Source organism: Mustelus asterias, chromosome 12 (genome assembly GCF_964213995.1).
Source record: "Mustelus asterias chromosome 12, sMusAst1.hap1.1, whole genome shotgun sequence".
Taxonomy (NCBI): domain Eukaryota; kingdom Metazoa; phylum Chordata; class Chondrichthyes; order Carcharhiniformes; family Triakidae; genus Mustelus; species Mustelus asterias.
In genome coordinates, this window is record NC_135812.1 from 101,298,891 (window position 1) to 101,323,158 (window position 24,268).

At 40.3% G+C, this 24,268-nt stretch overlaps 1 protein-coding gene across 5 annotated transcripts in view; it reads left to right on the top strand.

Annotated features, from left to right (window-relative positions):
- The window catches only part of aspscr1 (ASPSCR1 tether for SLC2A4, UBX domain containing), a 240,170-nt gene that overhangs the window by 44,095 nt on the left and 171,807 nt on the right, over nucleotides 1-24,268 (top strand). For all 5 annotated transcript variants that reach the window (XR_013499185.1, XR_013499186.1, XM_078225723.1 and 2 more), the window contains exon 5: nucleotides 20,766-20,823. Coding sequence is in view for 3 of the 5 variants with exons in the window: in XM_078225723.1 (XP_078081849.1) it covers nucleotides 20,766-20,823 (58 nt within the window). In the remaining 2 variants the exon portion in view is untranslated. The remainder of the gene's footprint in view (nucleotides 1-20,765; nucleotides 20,824-24,268) is intronic.

The window sequence follows — 24,268 nt, forward strand, 5'->3', positions numbered from 1 at the left end:
CATGAATCCTTGTTGAGATGTAGTTCCATGAGAACATTCCTATACTTTGTTCAAATGAGCAGCATTTATGGTTAAGTATATTGAGAATGATTTGTGGCACAGTGTTCAAATTTAGTGGCACGGCCACTGAATTGGGTATTATCCTCTGATTTCCGCATGTATATCTTTCCAAAAGGGGTCACTGCCTGTCAGTTGGGAGCAGGAAGCCTGGCCAGTTTTGTCTCTGGCCAGTTCTGGAGGACCAAGGCCAGTTACCATACTTCTGCCATAATGGCTGAGCTAACTAAATACAGACTGATTAAATCTCAGGATCACTCCAAAGATGTGCAGGTTAGGTGGATTGAGAATGCCAAATTGATCCTTAGCGTTAGGAGGATTAGCAGGGTAAATAAGTGGGGATAGGGATTGGGTGGGATTGTTGTCGGTGCAGGCTCGATGGATTGAATGGCCGCCTCCTGCACTTTAGGGATTCTATAATCTATGACATTTTGGGCTTGTAAGGCTTAACTTGTCAGTGTGTAAATCTGCTGCTCCATTAAAGAGCTAATTTTGAAAACATTATTTGTGATTCCATATAAACTGGGGTTGTCTGGCTCCGCCACCTGCGGGATTTTCCCGTCCCGCCAAAATCAGTGGACAAGAAGGTTGGTTGGGCTCTCCGCTTACACCACGGCAGGAGCTGCGAGGCCAGGGCTGGATAATTCCGGCTGTAGTTCATTAAGTTTGAGTAATATCAGTGTGCATTCAGTGTTCCAGTGGTTGTGTTGAGAAAGTTGAAGATCCAATCAGCCTCGGCTGGATATAACTTTCTGCTTTCCATTCTAAAAATTTAATGAAAAATGCATGCGAATCAAGTACAACTTTAAGATTAATTAGACTGAGTTCGATTCTTGCTCGAAATATACTGTTCCCTCCTCACTGAAATCAGTCTGCAGGTTTGACCTCCAATACAATGTTTTTCTAGCTGAAGGTTTACACACAGTGATTTTGATTTTAGCATTGCCAATTTGAGCAAATCATGCATAAGAATGAATGTACTGCCTTTTATTTTGGCTCTGGAATGTCCGTGGAGTCTTAATCTGTGGCTGACTTGCTGCACATCAAGCTGAATGGCCGCATTTCAAGAGTGGACAGATGTAGGGACTTTGAGCTGGAGAAGTAAAATGGGGCTGACTCTGCGACTGTTTCCACAGAGTTGGCAGCGTTGTTGATGAACTGTGTCCGTGCCACATTCCTCTGGAAAGTTTTACCCAGCAACGTTGGTTGTCGGCTGACACTGATTCGTTTTGACAGCAGCTTAGTCCTCACATCCTGTTCCTCGTGTTTACTTCTTTTGGAGAACGGCACAGTACGCTTTTCTTGTGTTAAACCAAATTTGCCATCGACATGTCCATTCTTCTAGATTAGTCAGGTATCTCTTGGAACTTTTCTAATGCTGATTTTGAGCTTGTGGAAGGTACCCAAATGATGACACCCATTGACGTTCATTCAGTTGTTGGAATGTCGTTAATATATCTGAGGGACAGGCTGTTAACCAAGCTCTGAGGAGTCTTGCCATTGGGTAAAAAAAACTCCTGTTGAGATTGTTACCAACAATTTAACACTAATCGTGCACTTAGCCAGTAAAATTAATATACATTGAATCAGCTTGCAGAGAATGTTGGGAGCTGAGATATTATTTTGTGGGCCTTATTAAAAGTATTTTCTGCGTTCAAGAACACCACTGCTGTGTGTTCCTCTTTGTAGCTTTGGAGAAAATATTCTGACCACCAAGTTCAATCACAATGCAAGAAAGAACTTGCTTTTACATAGCACCCATCAGGATCTCATGATGTTCCCAAAGCACTTAATTAAAGTGATGAGAAGACGGGCAGAACAAGGAAGTTGAGGGTTATAGGAAAGCAGAGTTAAGACCACAATCAGATCAACCTTGATCTTAGTGAATAACGGAGCAGGCTCGATGGGTCAAATGGCTCTGTTTTTTAATATTAAATTGTATCCCAATTGCTAATACATCAATTTACCATAACAGATGCTATGAAGATGAGCAATATTAAATACTGATGAGAAGTAAGACCTATAAATGGAAAAAAGTTATAATTTACATACTGTACTTTGAGATATGGCAGTGTATATAATACCTTAATCCAAAAACTTGGTATTTGAGACATCTTGTCGTTGGCAGTGAGACAAAAATTGTTGAGGTAAAGAGAACATTCAAGCTGATTGCCAAGTGGTTGGATTATAGTGAGATAATCTATAAAATGTTGATGAAACCACAATCAAAGTGCCATATCCAGTTCTGACTTCGTAACAACTAAAAGCTAGACAGGAAATTGGCAAAAGTTAAGGAAAGAGGCTAGTGTTCCCACTTGGATCCAAGGAAAGCTCCGAGGGGTTGACTTTTTTGGGGGTGGGGTGGGGAATGGGCTTACGTTGGGGTGGTGGTGCTTGTGCTGAAGTGATATTTAGAAGTTCATAAAAAAGAATTATATTCATTGAAATGCCAGGTCAGAATCATTTGGAATGTGAGATTGAAAAAAACACTGGGAACTTGAGGGTTCACGTTGGTACAGTAGAGAAGCTGAATAGATGGATAAATGAGTAGTCTGCAGCACTGCAGGTGATGTACACATGGTTAAGCATTTGGATTGGAGCAGAACTAGGAGTATTCTTTACGCAAACAAAGTTAGTTAACTGAAACAGTTTTGAAAGTAGAAGAGTTGCAGGAAGATCTTCAGCTTTAAATGATGCTTTTGAAATGCATGAAAAGGAAGCCTTCAAAACATTTTGGTACATACCACAGCCTTATCATTAACTTCAAGGTGACTTAGTGTGGTTCAGGAAAGATGAAAGTACTGCAGTGAAAATCCCTTCCATGTCTTTTACCTGGAAGGACAGGTGGCAGACTACTGATTTTCTCAGTGGCTTCAAACGCTAGTGTTACTTTTGTGTTAGGGATCTCAGTTTTTGCCATTATCATCTACTCAGCTGCAGGGTACTGTGTACGTGTAGCATACAACTCATTGCACACCAGTCTTGTAGATGCCCAGCTCAACACAGCAATGTGTATCATATCGGATATCCTTTGGCAACTCAACTCCCTTGGCTCTCAGACCTGAGCAACATCCTGTTCCCTCACATAAGGAAGAAGATTGCAACAAGAGGGCTCCTGGAGAAAGCTTACATCTACCCAAGCCTGACACTACACAAGGACTTGACCAATCTACCTGTTGCTTGGGACCAACTCACCACCACTAAAAACCACTTGCTCATCACGGATCCCACAACCTGCCCACCTGGTTTTAACCATCACTGGGCGCTCCTCAACCATTTCTGCACTGGCCAACACGCTCGTGCAGCAAATCAGCACAAGTGAGGCCTTGTAGGGAACCCAGGCTGCTGCTGTGGTGCACCCTAATCAATGACTCAAATCACTGAAGACTGCCCCCTGACAAAATTTAGTGGAGGGCTCAGTAAACTCCATTTAAACACTGCGGAAGCTATTGCCTAACAGAGCCATTTGACCTATTGCCTTACTGCATGCGCTAAAAAATATGTTTGCATTTGACAGCACCTTGTGAAGTACAATTAACTTGCTCAATAATGGCTCAGTTATTTTAGTAATTGCTTCATCGAATGAAATTTACCATAAAATAGGTGAATGTAATGGATGAAGTTATTTTTCATCTTGACCCTTGTTTTATTTTTTTTGTTTCCATGGTGTGTCCCAATGTAACACCTCCCCATCCCCCACAGGGCTATCTGTCTTGCCTTGTTTTGCTTTAACTGAGCACTGTCCTTTATTCCCCTGTGACCACATTCTGCTATCTTACCTTTATGCCACTATCACCGCTTTAGCCCGCAATGCTACCATTAGCACTTCTTTTGTCTTGTGTCCATGGCATCTTTGTCAATATCTCCTTGGCCTTGACCTATCCCTGACTTTCTATTCTGCCTCACCTAATTCACCCCTTCTCCAGCTGTGTAATCCATTGCATTTCTGTTCCTCTTCAGTTCTGAAGAAGTCATATGGACTCCACATGTTAATTCTGTTTCTCTCTCCACAGATGCTACTGGACCTATTGAGTTTATCCAGCATTTTCCATTTTTATTTCAGATTTGCATAATTCACAGTAATTTTGCTTTGCTTCAATTCTAACTATTCTGTTCTGTTTTTGATCAGACAATTTGTGTTTGACGAAACCTACATAGGTGCGTGACATCTCACACAAGAACACATCTAAAAATGGGAATATAATTGGTCCAAACAACTTGATATTTGAATTTTCCATTACAAAACAAGTGTCCTGTCCAATTATGACTAGTTTGGGGAGGGGGGGTGGAATAAAACAGCAAATTTTGTTACTAGGAATTTCAAGAGTTGTCTTTTATACTAGCTAAATTATATTCGCCTTTTGTTGAACTGTGCCACTGATATGATTGGTACTGTTAAGTGGAAAATGTTGCCTGGATCCTCAAGGGGATCCCTTCCCTTAGCTGGAGGTTGAAAAATATTATTGGAGAGTAGAAAGTCCTTGATGCTGATGCCGAATGCGGCAGAAGTGTTTCATTTCCTGAATGCTGGCATCTTTCTTCGCCAAAATTCACCGTTTCAAAATTGAAAGTGTTTTGCAAGGTTGCGTGAATGAATATGGGAGGGCAAAATGGAATTGTTTAATTTAATAGATCATATTTTGGGCACAAGGTCAAAAGAATGGCTTGAATTCGGTGCCTGTCCTTGAGGTTAATGTCAGTTAATTGTTCTGAGATTGCCATTTGAGAATCAGTGTTCATGGCATTTGTGACTTGAGTTAACTTCTTGGTAGTAATGGCCAGAGGAATTTGGTTAATATATATTCAGGACATCTGATTTTGATGGATTTGAATTGCTCTGTCGGCAAGTCAAAAGGATGGCCAGTGCGTGTGAAAAAAGCTCGCACTCTTTCTTTCTCTCTCTCTATAAATAAATATATAATATATATATATATATATATATATATATATATATATAAATATACGCCACCCTTGGAGAAAAGTTATGGATTGAATAAACCTATGGAACCAAGCTTCTTGTCAAAATTTGCTGCGAGTGTAGTGTGCCTACTTTCACAATGAGTAAAGGAAGATGAATGGCAAAAATGTTACAGTTTGCACCTGTTTTTTATTTAATGCATTTTATGAACAAAGTTTCAAGAATGCAGTAATATGGCATTGCCAGCTGCCTAATTCTTTCTGGTCTAGGACGTCCTCTTAAAATTCCTTTTTATTTTGAATCAAAATAATGAATTGTGCAAAGTATCAAGGATTCAAGTATCCGTGTACTCCATGAAATATGTTTATAGAGACCCTAATGAAAAGGCAGACAATTTTTCTAATAGCCAGTAGAATCAAGCTGGTATAAAGCCTTCTGCATTTTTTGTCTTTCATCATTGAATGGGTTATTTTCCACTGAATACTAATACTTTAAGTAGATAGATGGACGTGGGAAGACCCATAAGAAATAGGAAGAGGAGTAGGCCATTCAGCCCTTCGAGTCTGCCCCGCAGTTTAATAAGACTCACTAAATCCACTTTCTTGCCATACCTTGGTAACCCTTAATTCCCCTTTCGATTGCTGCCTTGAAAATGTTCACAGACCTGACCTCCACAGCTTCCTGGGGTAAAGAATTCCAAAGATTCATCACTCTTTAGGAGAAGAAATTCTTCCACAAATCTGTCTTAAATGAACACACACACACACACACACACCCGGGTTCGAATCCCGCCACAGCAGATGGTGGAATTTGAATTCAATAAAAAAAAATCTGGAATTAAGAATCTACTGATGACCATGAAACCATTGTCGATTGTCGGAAAAACCCATCTTATTCACTAATGTCCCTTTAGGGAAGGAAATCTGCCGCCCTTACCTGGTCTGGCTTATGTGTGACTCCAGAACCACAGCAATGTCGTTGACTCGCAGCTGTCTCAGGCAACTAGGGATGGGCAATAAATAATGGCCGACCAGCAATGCCCATGTCGCATAAATTAATTTTAAAAGTAAGTCCTTTGTACTGCCTCCAGTGATAATAAGGGAACTCTAGACCAATCCCTAATTTTCCCCAAAAGCTGGAAGCCCTGTAAGAACTGGCCTTCAGAAGAACTCTCAAAATTATACCTTGGGTGAACAGCATGTTCCACACCAATGTGCAACTTGCAGTTGGTATGATATTGAATCTGGTCTTGACTTGCACTCGGTATATAATGTAATCTCACTCCAGGGAGTGAATCCTGCATGCTCTGTCCCTCCCTGACGCCAGAGTATTAGAGATCACTGAGAAGGCGCAGAATGATTATTGTACAATGCAGACTATCTCTTACTCTGAACTTTATACTATACTTGTCAACTTAGTTCTGTTCCACAATTTTAAAATTAAGCAGGCTGGAAACTACTAAAAGGGAAAGGCCCCACTTGATTTCAACACGCACTCTGAAATGGCAAGTCCACAGAATGAGCCACAAGATCATCAATAACTTGAGTTTGTTCAATAAATAGCAGTGTGCTGCAAATAACTGTCTTGGATTTGTTCTCTGGCCGGTGCTGAGTTAGTCATTTAAGTGTTAGGTTCATTAACATTGGCCTCCGTACCCCTGGGTTAGGCAGAAAAAAATTGGCCTCTCTTGATGGTTATTTGGGAAGGCCAGCTGCAAATGAGTATGTATAGATGACAGGCAGGGACAGGATAAGGCTCTAGCTGTGATGTGCATTACAGTCAACTAGCTGTGCACACTCCATGTCAAGACAAACAAAAAGCCCAGTGGAGAGAGTAGCGGGTGCATGTGGAATTGAATCGCAGCAAGGAGTAAAAGTGTTCACAAACAGAAGGATAAAGTTTGGCAAAAGGAAACAAAAACAAAAGCTAAGATTAGCAATTAGGAAGATCAAGGAGGCCATGTTTTCAGAGCAAGAATAATCTTATTCAGGCTAGGCATCAAAACGTAGCTATCGGGATGAATCACATTGGACCAAAAACAAAGGCAAGAGAAATGATTCCAACCAAGGATCTTGTGAATGATAGATGGGAACTGATGATGTTGAAGAATGGCTTTAGTCCCTGAAACTGTAAATGAAGCTAGAAGCAGTGAATGGACAAGAACAGCATAAGGAAATGCTGCAAATGTTTTGATAGTGCAGTGTTCATAATGGGGCAGGAACCAGATCAGGCAGAAGTGAACAAGTGAGTTAATAGCAACAGTTTATGATTCTAAGTGAATTTGGTGGAAATATTATAATTTGTTCAATTCTAAGATGGAAAGAACATGAAGGAATGAGTCCCACGTGTTATGACCCTCCCTGGTGTCGAGATAAAAGGCATCACTGAGAAGGTGCAGAATGATTTGAGGGTGGAAAAGGAACAGCCAGAACTCATGGTCTTTGTGGGAACTAACGACAAAAGAAGGAAAAGAGTTCAGTTGTAGAGTCTTAGAATCCCTACAGTGCACAAAGAGGGCATTTGGCCCATCGAGTCTGCACCAACAACAATCCCACCCAGGCCCCCATCCCCATAACCCCAAGCATTTACCCTGCTAGTCCCCCTGAAACTAAGGGGCAATTTAGCACGGCCAATCAACCTAACTTTGGAGTGGGGGAGGAAACCGGAGATCCAGCTGTCAGCTTCAGCAGCGAGGGGAAAATGTTTAAAAGCAGGACCTCAGTGCCAACCTGCAGAGGAAATGTTTTTTTACGCAGAGTTGCAATCTGCCTGAAAGAATGGTGGAAGAAGATTCAGGAGTGACTTTCAAAAGAGAACTGAATAAATACTTGGGAAATAATTTGTCGGGCAGTAAAGAAAGGACAGGGAAGTAGGATTACTTGAATAGCTCTGCCAAAAAGAAGTCACTGGTTGCATGGCAGCATTCTGTTCTGTATTATTCTGAGATTCTCTCAGGTATCATGCATTTCTGACAGCAGTAGTTTTAGAAACTCCTGAACATGCTAATTGCAGCTGATACTACTCAGGGTATGAAAGAGAAGTGTCATGGATTTGATGGAGGGGTGAATGGGGAAGAGAGAGAGCTTCAGAAATCTAAAGTCTTGCTGAACATATGGAAGACATTAAGAAGGCATCTATTTACCTCAATACAATGCTTCTGTACCCAGTCGCCTTGTTGCCCACCATCTATGTGGCATTGCCAGTCAATATAAAATAATTGTGGTGCTCTGATCTAAATGGAACACACTACAAAGGATCCATCCATTGACTCTGTCTGCACTACCCGCTGCCTCAGCAAAGCAACCAGCATAATTAAGGACCCCACACACCCCGGACATTTTCTCTTCCACTTTCTTCCTTTGGGAAAAAGACACAAAAGTCTGAGGTCACATACCAACCGACTCAAGAACAGCTTCTTCCCTGCTGCTGTCAAACTTTTGAATGGACTTACCTTGCATTAAGTTGATCTTTCTCTACACCCTAGCTATGACTGTAACGCTACATTCTGCACTCTCTCGTTTCCTTCTCTATGAACGGTATGCTTTGTCTGTATAACGCACAAGAAACAATACTTTTCACTGTATGCTAATACATGTGACAATAATAAATCAAATCAAATCAAAAATCAAATCTAACTGGCGATTACACTGCAGATCAATTTGATTGTGATGTGAAAAATCCCTCTGATGCCCATTATGAAATTCTCAATATCTCACGTGGTCCGGGTGTTGTTTGTTGCACTTCCCGCACCTAGTAGCGCACAAGGCGGACATTGGGCGGGATTTTCCGGCCACGCTCACTCCAAAGCCGGGAAATCATGCCTGAGGTCAACTGACCTTTGCACGGTCTGTATCCCGCCTGCTCCGGTTCCCATGGCAGGCAGCAAGGGGAAATTCTGCCCATTGTCTCTTTCTGTAGCTAGTTTTTCCTGGAACAGGTTGCTATGCTAGTCTGTCGCCAAAGGCTTGAGAAGCGACACTGCGCACCAAGCATGGCTGACCAGGAGTCTCTTCCACTCCTGCTACCTGCCATATGTTGGAAGGAGTTTGCTGGTTCGGAGGCAGGAACGCTACACACTGCACTACAAGGCCCCCTTTATCCAGGGTACGGGGCATGACATATTATTGGATGATTTGGGTTTAGTACTTGTTCTATTCCTGCATTTTAATTAAATTATCGCTCCCTTTGTCAAAGATGTGAACTTTTCAATTTTAGGGGTAATCTTAGAGTTGAAAAATGCGAGCGGTAATTAGAAAAATGTACCTTTTTTCTGCATTTCTCTCAATACAGCATGACCTTTTTAATGTGCTCATAACAAATGTTATCATGGTGATCAATCAATTGGATTTCAAGATTGTTAATGGGCAAAATGTAATATGCGATCAGAATATCCAGTGCTAATCCCTACCATGTTGTGGAGAACATCAAAGACATTCCACTTTTTGATGTTTTTCATTTTGTTTTTTTATTTATCCACCTTCTGTTTATGGTGAAATGTGCAGCCTAATAACCATAATCAACATTCAGGTAGTAGAACTGAAGCTTAAGCTGTTATTTAGCTAAAAATGTGATTTTAATCCATTCCTAATGTGACATGGAAGAGAAGTATTGATTGTACTTTGTTTTTTCTGGTTACAGAAGCTTGGTGAAAAATATATATTGCACATAATTAGTATCTGCTGTCATTTTATGATTCTTTAATTTGCAGTTTTTTCCCCCATAACATTGATGTGTACTCCATTTCCTTCAGATACTTGATACTGTTTAAGTCTTCACAAGTGTATCTGCTTTTAATTATACTCAATTTGTCAAGTGTGAGAGCAGACGAAATGGTGACTGTTCCCTTCTAGCTAAGCGCTTCTTCTTGTCTCCCCTTCAAAGTGCAGTTAAAAGCATTCAACAAGTGCACCTTAGTCTAGACAGAATTAATCTTTGAATTATTTTTGACAAAGTGGCGAGAGCCAGAGAACATGGGGCACAACAACCCGTTCTTTTAAAAAGGCAAGACCCTTCGGAACTGATTGAAGTCTGCGGTTCCGTATGTAGCAGCTATCCTTCTCAGCATGGATGAATCCTCACAATTTATTTCTGTGGCGGTTAAGTTGTGCAGGTGTTTCAGTTCCTGATAACGACTAAAACCTATTCACGGGCAACCTGGCAGATGGGGGGGGGGGAGAATATGTGTGGCCATAATTTGACAGATCTGTGTATAGAGGCAAAATATTGATTAATTAGATCAAATCAGGATCAGTGTTAACTTATCCATATTTTTGTTTGACTTGGAATATTTTTCTCCTAATTATCCATGTGAAAAACATGGCGCCATCTTTCTAACTTTATAGAACGATTTGAAATGTGTTTAAATAGTGACGTGCATATAGTATATTAGTGAAATGTTAACTTGCAAAGTTAAACACTTGTATGCTTTGGTGAAGAATGAACAGACTATTTCTGCAATATAATTATTTTACCTACCTGCACCCTTTTAATTTCCCCATGTCACATCTTTTGCCATATTTGCTTAGCCTTCGTATCTGTACTTTAGCTCTTTATTGAGTACATATTGAATTACATTATACACATTGCTGCTGAATTCCTCAGTGTTCCATAGGTCTATATTTTATATTGGGATCTGCCCTTGACTGCAAAAAATTATAGTGCTTCTCTGATATTGCCTGCCTGAGTCAACTCTTTCATGTCCTTAGGGCGGCACGGTGCACAGTGGTTAGCACTGCTGTCTCACAGCGCCCAGGTCCCGGGTTTGATTTCAGCGTTGGGTAACTGTCTGTGTAGAGTTTGCAAGTTCTCCCCCATCTGCGTTTCCCCCAGGAACTCTAGTTTCCTCCCATAGTCACAAAGGTGTGGATGTTAGGTGAATTGGCCATGCTAAATTGCCCCTTGGTGCAGGTTAGGTGGGTTAGCCATGGAAAATGCACAGGGCCCATGGGTGGGATGCTGCTTCGCAGAGTCAGTGCAGGCTCGATGGGCCAAATGGTGCCTCTCTGCAATGTAGGGATTCTACGGTTCCTGTAGCTCTTTTGCCCTTGTAAACATTTCTATCATTCTGTTCTTTTTCTTCCCAGCAAATGTCTCTTGTGAAGAAAGATCTTTAAGATTTGATTCTTTATTTAAAGAAAGGAATTCTAATATAAATGGCATACAATTCAGGACCTGATGCACAAAGTTATGGGCCTGATTATACAAATATGCTTCTATTCTCTCATAAAAATGTAAAATGCAGTTGGGTTTCCTGATCTTAAATTGAAATAGTTCTGATCCATTATCTTGTGGTGCAGACTTTTCTCACAGCTCAACAGCTGTGAGATCAACTGCTACTGACTGAAAGTCTTGTTAACCTTCTCTGGTTGTTTTCTACCTCCACCATAATTACATTCAACAGGAATTTCATTTCACATTTCGGCATCTCCAGTTTTTTTTTTGTTCTTGTGCATTCAGAAGGAACCCGTGTGAGCTTCCAAAGTGTCATTGCTTATTACACCTGTACTAAAATATTAAAGTGTATATTGAGTAGCTGAGGTATTTTTGTGTATGCATGCTTGCAACACAGTCAGCACAAGGCTTTGATGCAACAGAGTATACGTGCAGACATTTTGTTGTGAGTATTTCTTTTGCCATTTAGCTTTATCTTTGTGCTGCTACTGACAATTCACAGAAAATGGAGTGTTTCATTAAATAACGCGATCACAGTGGGCAGAAATCTAAATCTACAATTTCTTGGTGCTTTGCAAGTTTTGAACCTCTTCCATCAAAAGCTGCCAGTCACAAACTTAATCTTTTGTTAAGTTGACATGCCTTTTGGCATATTAATTAACCATGAATTACGAGCTGTGATGTTCTAGACGTGATGTTGGCATTGTCACTGTTATTTCACTTGAGACTCTTATTGCCAGAAAAGTTGAATAGATTTTCATCTTGTGCTGCATTTGTGAAACACTAAATATTGCAAGTCACATTCTAATCCAGTGCATCATTTCACACTTAACTGTTAAATGTGAATTTAAAAAAACTCGTTTCAAAGTCAAACTATCTTGGAATTATTCTAGAATATGGAAACAAAAATAAGCCTACTGCTGAATACCAGCCAGTAAGCTGCTAATTTAATATGTTTCAGATCCTGCAAAAAATTGTGATTACATTGTCAATGCCTTAGAGCGGTTTCCATTGCAACAATAACTTCTATTTGAATAGTACCTTTAATATAATAAGACATTCCAAGGCGCTTCACAGAATCATGGTATATTTTTGACACCAAGCTGCATGAAGTGTTAGGACAGGTGACCAAAGACTTGGTTAAAGAGGTACATTTTAAGGATTGTCTTTAAGGTGAAGAGAGTTAGAGAAGCAGAAAGGTTGAGGGAGGATACTCCAGAGCTCAAGGTCCAGGCAGCTGAAGACATGGTCACCAATATTGGAGCAATGAAAATCAAGCATGTTCAATAGGCCAGAATTGAAAAAGTGGAGAGATTTCAGGCAGTTGAAAGAGCTTAGAGTTGGCAGTTTGAGAGGGGGGAGTGAGGGCTGTGTGGGTTTCCTCCGGGTGCTTTGGTTTCCTCCCATAGTCCAAAGCTGTGCATGTTAGGTTGATTGGGCCATGACAAATTGCCCCTTAGGGGGTTTAGCGCGGTAAATAGGTGGGGTTACGGGAATAGGGCCTGGGCGGGATTGTCGTTGGTGCAGGCTCGATGGGCCGAATGGCCTCCTTCTGCACTGTAGAGATTCTGTGATTCTATGAGAATTTTAAAATTGCAACATTGCTTGAGCAGGAGCTAGTGTAGGTCAGTGAACACACTGGTGATGAGTGAATGGGACACGGGCAGCAGTGTTTTGGATGACCTCAAGTTTTGCGTGGGTGCACAAAGTACACTGACCAGGAAAACATTGGAATAGTTAAATTTATAATTAATAAAAATATGGATGAGCTAATGGAGAAAAAAAATGGCAGAAGCTCACCTCGTGGTCAAACAGGATGCCAAGATTGCGAACAATCCGAATCAGCCTTGGGCAGAAGCCTGGGCGAAGGATGGTGTTGGTGGATAGCGAGTAGAGCTAGGAAACTGACTTTCTGTGCTTCAGCATGTAAAATGGCTGCAGCTGCTCATAAAATGGCGGTTAGAAATGTATGAACTATGTTCTGCTGAACCGCTAATTGTAGCTATATTACAGGCTCACTATCCATACAATTTGTTGCTTAATAATTGTGTTCTAGCGCTGCCGGGTAATTTTGTCATGGCACATGATGCGTGCTTTGTTGATGAGCACACATTGAGCTCATGGCTGAGTAGTCACCAAAAACCTTCCACAGGGTTTTGAAGTTACCCTCATTTTTGTTGGTCTTGTATCTGATGTATGTAGATAATTAAATCCCCTGTAAAAGTGTGAATAATGCAACACTGCCTGCACTAAATGATATTACTCACCACCTTAGTTGGGACTGTGTGGCTGGAGTTTTGATGAAACATAGCCCAAGATTTTGGCTGAATTGTAAGAACGTAAGTAAATCAAACCTGCAGCCGGTAGAGATTTTAGAGAATGGTATATTTTAAGATTGATTTTACTTAGGGGAATTTCACAGTAACTTCATTGCAGTGTAATGTAAGCCTTACTTGTGACTAATAAATAAACTTTAACTTTGAATTGGTACAGTACTGAACTGGTTATCTACTAAAGGGTGTTAAAAAAAAAAATTTGGTGTGGAAATATATTAAGACTGGAGGAAATAAACTTGTGGTGAGTGGATGCAAGATTATTGCAAGGAGACTGGGAAGTGGATTGGGACAGGCTTCAAAGCTGGATTGTTTTAGTATCTGAGCCAGGTGGAAGACATTAAACTTTCAAGCTTGGGCATTGCTACACCCCTAGTTAAAGAATTAATATTGTATGGGAAGAATCTTTGGTTTGTGTGCCTCTAATCAAGCAGATGTCCAGTAAGGAAACATTTTCTGCTTGTTTTGTTCTCGCTGAAGATCCCGTGAACAAGGTTATTTAATTTTATTTGCTGAAATGCAATCTTTTGAACTAATCATTCAGTATTTGGTTCTCCAATCTCACTAAGATTACACTTTAAGATAGTGACCATTTCTCTGTTGGATAGCCTTTAGCTGCGCCTGCACAAACTGGCTGCCTAATTATTCAGAAGGACCAAGTCTGATAGTTATTCTTCTCCCTGCAGTTGAGATAGCAGCCCACTTTATGAAGAGAAATGTGCTTTCTCCCACTTTCAAAAGTGTCCAAACTTTGCGTCGAGGTAAACCCATAGAATCCCTATAGTGCAGAAGGAGGCCATTCCCACCCTGGGCCCTATCCCCACAACCCCACACATTTACCTTGCTAATCCCTCTAACCAACACATCCGGGGACATTGAGGAGCAATTTAGCACGGTCAATCAACCTAACCCACACAATCTTTGGACTTTGGGAGGAAACCGGAGCACCCGGAGGAAACCCACGCAGACACGGGGAGAATGTGCAAACTCCACACAGATAGTGACCCAAGCCGGGAATCGAACCCAGATCCCTGGGCTGTGAGGCGGCAGTGCTAACCACTGTGCCACCGTGCCGCCCATGATGAAATGATGAAAACCAGGAGCTGTTTTTCAAGAAGCTTCAAATTCTTCAATCATGTCCCATGAATAACTGCGAGATAAATTGCCAGAATCTATAGACATATAAATAGTAAAAAGGTGATAAAAGGATTAGGGACCAAAAAGGGAATTTGCACGTGGAGGCTGGAGGCATGGCTGAGGTATTAAATGAATACTTTGCATCCATCTTTACCAAGGAGGTAGATGCAGCCCAGGCCATGGTGAGGAAACTCTGTCCCCAGAAAGATTCAAAATTGATGAGGAGGTTGTGTTGCATAGACTATTGGTACTTAAAGCTGACAAGGCAGCAGGACTGGATGAAATGCATCCAAAGGTATTGACGGAAGTGAGAATGGAAATTGCAGGGGTGCTGGCCATAATCCTCCAGTCTTCTCTAAACTCAGGAAGTGCCAGAGAACTGGATCATTGCAAATAGTATGCCTTGTTCAACAAACGTTGTAAGGATAGCCCTATCAATTATGGACCCAGTCAGTTTAACATCAGTGGTGGACAAACTTATAGAAACAATTATTCAGGATAGATTTGGTAGTCACATAGGAAAATGTGCGTCGATTAGGAATAGCCAGCATGGATTTCTGAAGGGGAATTTTGTTTAACTAACTAGCTGGAGGTTTTTGAGGAGGTAACGGACAGGGTTGATGAAGGTACAGCTGTTGATGTGGTGTGCATGAACTTTTAGAAGGCGTTCGATTCTGTGCCACACATCAGACTTGTGAGAAAAGTTATATCTCATGAAATAAGAGGCGCAGTAGCAATGTGGATACAAAATTGGCTGAATAATAGGTAGCGGAGTGAGGTCAATGGATATGGCCGGGGGATGATTTCTAGATCCCCAGGGGTTGGTATTTCCTGATGATCTAAATGTTGGCATGCAGGGGACAGTTTTAAAGTTTACGGATGAAGATGATAAAAAACTTGGAAGTATTGTAAAATATGAAGAGGACAGTCCAGAACATCAAAAGGACGTAGACAAGTTGGTGGAGTGGGCAGAGAGATGGCAATGACGTTCAGTGCAGGGAAGTGTGAGGATGCATTTTGGGAGAAAGAACATGGAGAGACTGTATATAATCAAGGGTAAAATTCTAAAAGAGGTGCAGGAGCAAAAGGATCTGGGTGTGTATGTGCATGGGTCTTTGGTAGCTGAACAGGTGGAGAGAGCAGTAAAAAAGTATATATTACTCTGGGCTTTATTAATAAAGGCATTGGCTGCAAGTGCAAGGAGGCTATGCTGAACTTATACAAGGCACTAGTTAGAACTCAGCTGGAATATCGTGTACGGTTCTGTGCTCCATACTATAAGTAAGAAGTCTCACAACATCAGGTTGAAGTCCAACAGGTTTATTTGGAATCACGAGCTTTTGGAGCGCTGCTCCTTCATCAGGTGAGTCCATACTATAAAAAGGATGTAAACACAATGGAGGAACTGTAGAAGAGGCATACAAGAGTGGTTCCAGAGATGAGAAACTTCAATTATGAGGATAGATTATAGGAGCTGGGACTGTTCTTCTTCGAAAGGAGAAGGCTTTGAGGAGGTTTGATGTAGATGTTTAAAATCATGAGGGGTTTGGACAGATTGGATTTGTAAAAGGATCAAGAGCGAGAGGGCATAGATTTAAAGTGATTTGCAAAACAAGCAAATGTGATGTGAGAGAAAACGTTTTCACACAGTGAGTGGTTGAGGTCTGGAATGCACAGCCTGGAAGTGTTGTGGAGGCAGGCGCAAACGGGGACTTTAGATGATTATTTGAATAGCAACAATGTGTAGGAGTATGGGGAAGACATGATGTTCGTTTGGAGAGCTGGTGCAGACACGATGGGTCAAATGGCCTCCTGCACCGTAAAAATTCTATGATTGTGATAACCTCTTCAGGATAAACATTAGCCTGGAGAACTCTTCTTCAAATAGTGTGATGTGATATCTTACATTACCTGAGAGAGCAGTCAGGGCTTTGGCTTAATAGCTTGTCCAAAAGATGGCACCTCAGCAATGCACTGAAATGTCAGCCTAGATTATCTGCTCAAGTCTTGAAGTGGGGCACAGCTATGACCTCTGAGCTGCCACTGATCCAAGGCTGATACCTATTTAGTGGAGTTTAGCTCCAAAACAATTTATTATTTTGTTCTGCAAAATCTTTCAAGGCACTTGCTGAATTTCGCCAGTGGTGAAGGAATAGTGCTCATCACCAACTATATTGACATCCTTTGACAAGTGTTTTTGCCTGCTTTTGAGCAGAGACTTGCTGTCATTGGGCACCCATGTGGCATGACTTCCTGAATTCTTAATGCATTATGCCACTGTGCACTTCCCTTTCATTCTAGAGGGTAAAGGTATCGCAAAATTGGAGAGGATTTTGCTATTATTGTAGGTTACCAGCATTCAGTGCAAAAATCTGCTTGTAAAATATTAGTCCGAGTAATTGTTTAAAATGTTGGTCTGAAAGTGACCAATATTAAAATATTGCCTTATTTCAAAATTGCTCTTTGGTTCACATTATTTAAATGCAGACATTTGCGTTTTTTATTATATAGCAAACGTATTCAAAACGAGGTATTTGTAAAATTCTGTTCCTTGCCCACAGTTTTCCTGTTATGTAGAAACTTGTGAAGATTCCAATGTTTGTACAGGTGAAATTAATGTTTTCCAAATTGGCTCTCAGAAATTGTACTATTTATATAATTTATTTTTGACACATTATTATGTGGTCTTGCAGAATGTGTCATGTTTCAGGTTGTTTGATCTCCTGTACATGTTGGTTATTAAGGTTCCTGTAGCACAGTGTGCCACCAGTTTTTGTGGCTTGCTCAGGGGTTTAGCAGTCATTTTTCACTATATGTGGAATGTTTTGTCTTACTGATGTGATAAAACTCTTCTGAAACAATGTGTTCCCAGATGCAGAAGGTGTGGTCCTGTTTATCTAGTTGAACTTTACTCTGCAATGCCTCGTTTGAAGTGAGGGCAATTTTAAATGGATTTCATTTTATGTTTTAATATAATTTATATCGCTTTTTATTTTAAAATAAAACACCATAAATTGTGTTTTTTGTCCTCTGCTGATTTAAAAGTGTTGATGATGAATTCTGCCCGCTGACAAGTCAGCACATTAGGGTGTTGACCCTTGCATTGTCAAGGGAACAGGGGCCAGGCTGCTGCTGTGGGACACATGTTCTTTCGCAGCATTCTGGACGCTAAGATGGGTGACCAGACAAAGAAGGATTGCACCCATTTTTCTTTCCTTGATAAAACATTTTTAAATTAGCTTTGATGTATCGTTCAAAGTAGATTAATTGTACAGTGTATTCCCATTACATGTTAAGGTTGCATAACGTGTTTTTAAAAGTGGTGGCTTGTATAAATTCTTAGTGAAGGAGCATTCAGTGCTCTTTAAATTTTGTGTCACTGAATTAACTTAATCTTTTTAACTGCTGGTGAGAATTAAACATCAAAAATTCTTGCATTGGGACTAGAAACTTGATATAATTTGAAAAATACTTTTAAGTGTACCTAGATGCAGAACATACGAACATTTCCCCTGTGCAATTTGTTCATTGGGCAGTTTTTTGAAGCAGTTAAATCTCGTGTATAAAATGTATTCTGATCTGGGTTATTTAAGCCATTCACTTAAAACAATTTAAATACACCCTACTTTGTATTAAGTGAAGCATGCTGATGGGCTAAACCCAGTTAAAGTCAGTTGCTTGTAAAATGGACATTAGCTAACTAAATTTCTGATGCCCATTAATGAACAACTAATAATCTCTATAAAAGAAGCCAATTAAGTCCCATTAAAAAGTGGTTGAATTAGCTCCCTCATCCTAGCTATATCACTTAAAATAAAATTTGTAACCAACACTCAAAATGGAACAATTCAAAAATAACACCTCTGTGCGTTTTACCTTTAAAACAGGAATCGGCTGCAAGCTGCAATATCACTTTTAAAAAAAAGTGACTTAAGATCCAGTACTTTGCCTAGTATGATTTTCTCGTTAAAACCAAATCAATAAAGTGTCTGCTCAGAATTTAGAAACATCTAGTAGCAAAAATCTGAGCTCTCAGCCCTAGAATCAGGTCGAGATGACTGATGCAGAGGTGTGTATATCAGTGATAAAGAACTCGAGTTCATTTTCAATACAGGCAGATATTTCCTTAAGATTGCTACAAACTAAGGTAATTATATTTAATTATCAAAACATCTTTTTACTTGGGCAAATACTTGGGTTTCCTTTGGTAAACGATAATACCCTTTGTCACACTCTTTTGGATACTTTTTTGGACTATTATCCAAAATAAAGTCTCTTTAGAACCTACCTGTGTTTCGTAAAACCTTCACAGTACTTGGATTATGTTTTAACTGAGCAAGATTAAAGAGAATCCTATATTGTCCCGCACCCAACTTTGAAAAGACAATGGAAGGTGTTTATATTTGGTCATTCAAGTTTTGAAGGTGCATATTGTTTCTCTATTGTTTGTTATAAATTGCATTGATACATCAGTTTTGTTAGTATGACAGATAATCAGAGCAATGCATGTTTATGGTTGATGCAATTTTACTCCTGTGTCTTTTAACCTTCTCAGACACTGGTTAGCACGGCTGCCCCACAGCATCAGGGACCCGGGTCCAATTCCCGGCTTGGTCACTGTCTGAGTGGAGTCCACACGTTCTCCCTGTGTGTGCGTGGGTTTCCTCCGGGTGCTCCAGTGTCCTCCCACAGTCCAAAAGACGTGCTGATTATGCGCATCGGCCATACTAAATTCTCCCTCAGTGTACCCAAACAGGTGGCAGAGTGTGGGTGACTAGGGGATTTTCACAGTAACTTCATTGCAGTGTTAATGTAAGCCTACTTGTTACACTAATAAATAAACTTTAACTTTAGGTATTGGACAATTTACGTTTCAGTTGAACTTTCAGGAAGAGGTCCACATAGTACCTGTCCCTTCTCCAACTCCAGGAAGAGACTGATGATACTAATTGCAGCATGTCTCACTTTCACTGTAATGAAGGTTGCGGGAAGGAATGCACAGATTTTAATTAAGTACTGTGACACTACTTGTAAGTGAAGGAATGAAGGAATACATGCACCAACTTTGAGATACTGTTGAGAGTTGTTAACCTGTGTATTACTCTTTTACTAAGTAAACTTTGTAGATGGAACCTTGATTTATAGGGATTGCTCTGTCCATTGGCCAAAATAAATCCAGGTGAGACTACCCTTCTGGATATAGTCGCTTCAGGGTAAGATGGAAGATGTGTAGGGTGCAACAAGATATTTTATCCTGTGTTGCGCCTTCATAACTGATACATGCAGCAAAATATGGCTGATGTACACTTGCATTTTCTCTCTCACCTTGTGACTGGTCATTTTTATTTTGAAAGAATATTTTGTCTATTTTTAAATATTAGCATGTATGTCAAATGATTTTGCAGATGTATCATTCAAACCCTTGAATATAAATTTTACTGAACAGAATAAGGGAATGTGAATTACTCTCTGGTAACCACAACAGTATTGATAAATTGTTCAAGAATCCCTGTTTTTAAAAAAAAGCTTTAGTGGAATTTGATTGCCACCATGGTAGATAATTATAACCCCCTTGGATCTGTCTTGAATTGACATACAAGTTAATGAACGCGATGGTGAGAGTCACTGAATTGCCCAGTTTTTTTTGAGCTTGCTGAAGTTGCACAGTACTTAATTAAAACTTGTGATATCAGCAATTTTGAACCTTTCTCCGGCCACAGATGGTGTTAAAATGATCAAAAGGAGCACCTTACTGAAAGCCAAGTGAGGTTAGATTCACTTTCATGTCAGTGCGGTGAGTTACACCGTGGAGTGCAGCCTCCATATATGCTATCCTTACTGTCAACACCTTTTGGGTAGTTGCAGATGGATAAGCATCTGGAGTGTGCCTTGAGTGTGGAGATGTTGACAGCTGTTTATAGTTACATGTTAGCAGTTGCAACTGGGTTACCCAAGATATTCCGTCGTGGATCAAATTAAAAACTGTATGGTATTGACCTCTGAAGAAAGCAGTCAAAGACTTAACGGTTCATGATATTTTTATTGCCCTTACTTAACATTTTGATCATGAGTGTCCCCTGCTACCTAGGTGATAAATATTTTTGCTCTGTATAAGATCAAATGTTGACAGTTTTTTCCTGTTTTGCTAGAGTTACTGAACAGCAGTTGTTGGAAGCTATTCCAGTCTGTGTTTATATGAGAGATGAGGTAAGTAAAAAAAAAAAGAAATGCCTGTTCTGTTTTCTTCGAAGATTTTTATGACTAGGTGCTGTGGCTGTAAATGCCCTAAAGTATAAAGTGATTTATTTTGTCTATTTGGATCTTCCCTTTATAATTGGCCTAATATTGACAGATAACACATTTCTATCCAATGCATTGTCAACAATTGCAATTCTCTTCTTGGAAAGAGCGAGGAATATAAACCATGACTTCGGACGGTAGAAATTACTTAGTATGTCTGGTAATATTTTAGGACTCACGGTACCCTAGGATCTGGAGCTTATACATTGTGGAGAGAATTCAGTCACACAAAAACAGCTGTCATGGCATAGTTGGGTAGCCATGATGTGGAGGTGCCAACGTTGGACTGGGGTGGGCACAGTAAGAAGCCTCACAACACCAGGTTAAAGTCCAACAGGTTTATTTGGTAGCACAAGCCACTAGCTTTCGGAGCGTTGCTCCTTCATCAGGTAAGTGAGAGTTCTGTTCACAAGCAGGGCATATATAGACACAAACTCAATTTACAAGATAATGGTTGGAATGTGAGTCTTTACAGGTAATCAAGTCTTAAAAGTACAGACGATGTGAGTGGAGAGAGGGTTAAGCACAGGTTAAAGAGGTGTGTATTGTCTCCAGCCAGGACAGTTAGTGAGATTTTGCAAGCCCAGGCAAGTCGTGGGGGTTACAGATAGTTTGACATGAACCCAAGATCCCGGTTGAGGCTGGGATCTGGGTAGTTGGATAGAGCCATATGAGCCAACATTTCCACTCCGGCTCCTTATTAAACATTTCAAATCCTTATGCATTTGTCAAAAGTATGGCGATGGAGTAAAGAAGCTCAGCACGCCTGATCCACCACCTTGGATTTTTCTGAGGCTGGTCCACTGTAATAAATATGTAATTGCGCTTTGCCGACATAAGAAAATGTACTGAAAGTGCGGTTCAAATAACTGTAATCTAGTCTTTTCCAGTGGTGTGAAAGAATGTTGCTGCAGCTCTCAAATGGTTCAAAGCGCGCGGGAGCGGAAAAGTACTTTCATAGATGTGACATTCACTGTAAAAATGTTGGAATAAAATCAGTGTTGTAAAAATATTTTATGTTTTTATAGCAGTTTGATTTGATCTATACCAAGTTAAATTTTGCAGGTGCAGTGGCTTCAAGCCGGGTACTGCACAATGAGTCATAACAGTAATTTTACCTCATTGACCATCTTCCCAGTGTCTACTGTATGCATCCGGAGTGCCTTAGTGTGGTGGAGATGTTAACTTTTGTTCAAGACGGAAAATGTTGCTCATCAATGTCTAAGATGTCTAATTCTACAGTTAATCTTGCTAGCCTCAAACTGTCTTTATCACTATACAGCATAACTCATATCATGTTGATTTTTGTTATCCTATACTTCAGAAGTAATCTCAGGTTAGCTGTGCTCACGAGGTATCATGGTATCAAACCATGAAGGGGAACAGACTTTCAAGATCTTTTCACATCCATGGCATTGAGTTGTCAGTCATGTAAATTTTGTTTCCATGGTTTGTTTTCTCACTCATGTTGGTGCACACACGTCTCTTGTGCAACAAATGCTTTTTTTTTTGGTCTGGTGGTTTAGACCTGTATTAAAATCCATAGAATCCCTGCATTGCAGAAGGAGGCCATTTGGCCCAAGGAGTCTGCATCGACCTTCCGAAAGAGCATCTTACCCAGGCCCCCTTTTGTGCTGTTAACATTACGTGAGCATAAACCTCATTGGAGTATAGGAGTCTGATGAATGAAAATCTTACCAAGTAAGCTACATATCTTCCTTCCCAGTGTTGCTTTATGTTTCAATTTTTGTGTTTGAATTATTCAGTCGTGGCATGTAGGTGTCACTGGCAAGGCCAGCATTTGCTCCTCTCTGCTTACCCTTGAGAGCTGGTGCTCCAGTCTGCATGGTGAAAGTATTCCAAAAGGCTGTTAGGCAAGTGGTTTCAGGATTTTGACCCAACATAGACTAAGGAATGGTGAAGTATTTCCAAGTAGGGTGTATGAGATCATGATTTTACTGTGCACCTGCAGGTCACAGGTTTGGGAGATGCTGTTGAAGTGTTAAAGAAGGCTGCTGTGTATTCTGGATGATGTGCACTGCAGTCACTGATGAGTTTAAGGTGCTGGATGAGATGACAATCAAATTGGCTGCTTTGTCCTGGATGGCATTGAACTTGATGAGTATTGCTGGAGTTGCACTCATCCAGGCAAGTGAAGAATATTCCACCACATTCGTGCCTTGGAGGTGGTGGAAAGGCTTTAGGGAGTCAGGGGGTCAGTTAGTCCTCTCAGAATACCCAGGCTTGTAGCCGCAATATTTATGTAGCTGGTTGACTTTAGTGAATTGGTTGCTACTCATTAAAACTGCAGATTTTTTTGTAAACTCCGTTTTAAAGTTCTGATTAAAAGTTCAAGGAACAGTTTTTGGCAAGCCAGAAGCTAATATAGGCAAGTTCAGAAAAGATCTACTTGCCAATTAAAACATTTTTCAAGCACTGGTTTAACTCTAAAATCTTCGCTGCTCATGATATTTTAAGAGTACTTTTTACAAACTGATGCTTTGAACTATTTGAGAAGTGTTTTTTTTGCACTGAAAAAGTCCACTTTAGTTATTCTGTAAGCAAACACTGCATGAGAAGTGCGAAAGTAATTTAAGCATGGGAGAACAATCAATCAACTCCTGTTAAAGCTACAAACAAATTAACTACTTTGACATTATTCTCTATTCCTGTAACATGATATTACTTTGAGTGGCAAGATTGCGCTGGTGGTATTTAATTTGTTTTAACATACGGACAATTTCCACGAGTCCTTATCGGAAGTGTATGGCTGCTACCTGTAATAACTGGCTAAGATTTATTTTGTTTGACATCCTTGGATGTTTCCAACCCCCAAAGTTGTAGTTGTTTGCCAATTTGAATGTTTCAACAGAGATCATCCGACTGGTTGCCAAGTTAGAGACAGATAATAAAACTAATGATAAAAAAACTGGTACATACCTAAAACAGTGTGTACTTGGAAGGTCTAATCTGATCATAATAAGGAAACTATTCATGGGAAAGCAGGTTGAATAGTTGGATCCCTTTTAAGAATTTAAGACCTCTGAGACTGTAAAAATAATTGCGGTGGTCAGAATGACTGGATGCTGCTTCATCAAATGACGCCTAGCCATTCTTAAAATGTTACTGTTAAATATTTTACATTTAGTTTATAATGTGGAAGAAGAAACAAACTTCTTTCACATTAAGCATGATGAAACTGATTCCACCTCCATCCTGGGTTACTGTTTGAGACTTATCCATACTATTTGCTGTCCTATTTAACTCTGAGCTTCTAACCCCTAGCCCTCTTCATCATCAAGACTGCCTGGTTTCATCTCTAATATGACCTGTCTCTCTCCCACTCCTGCTG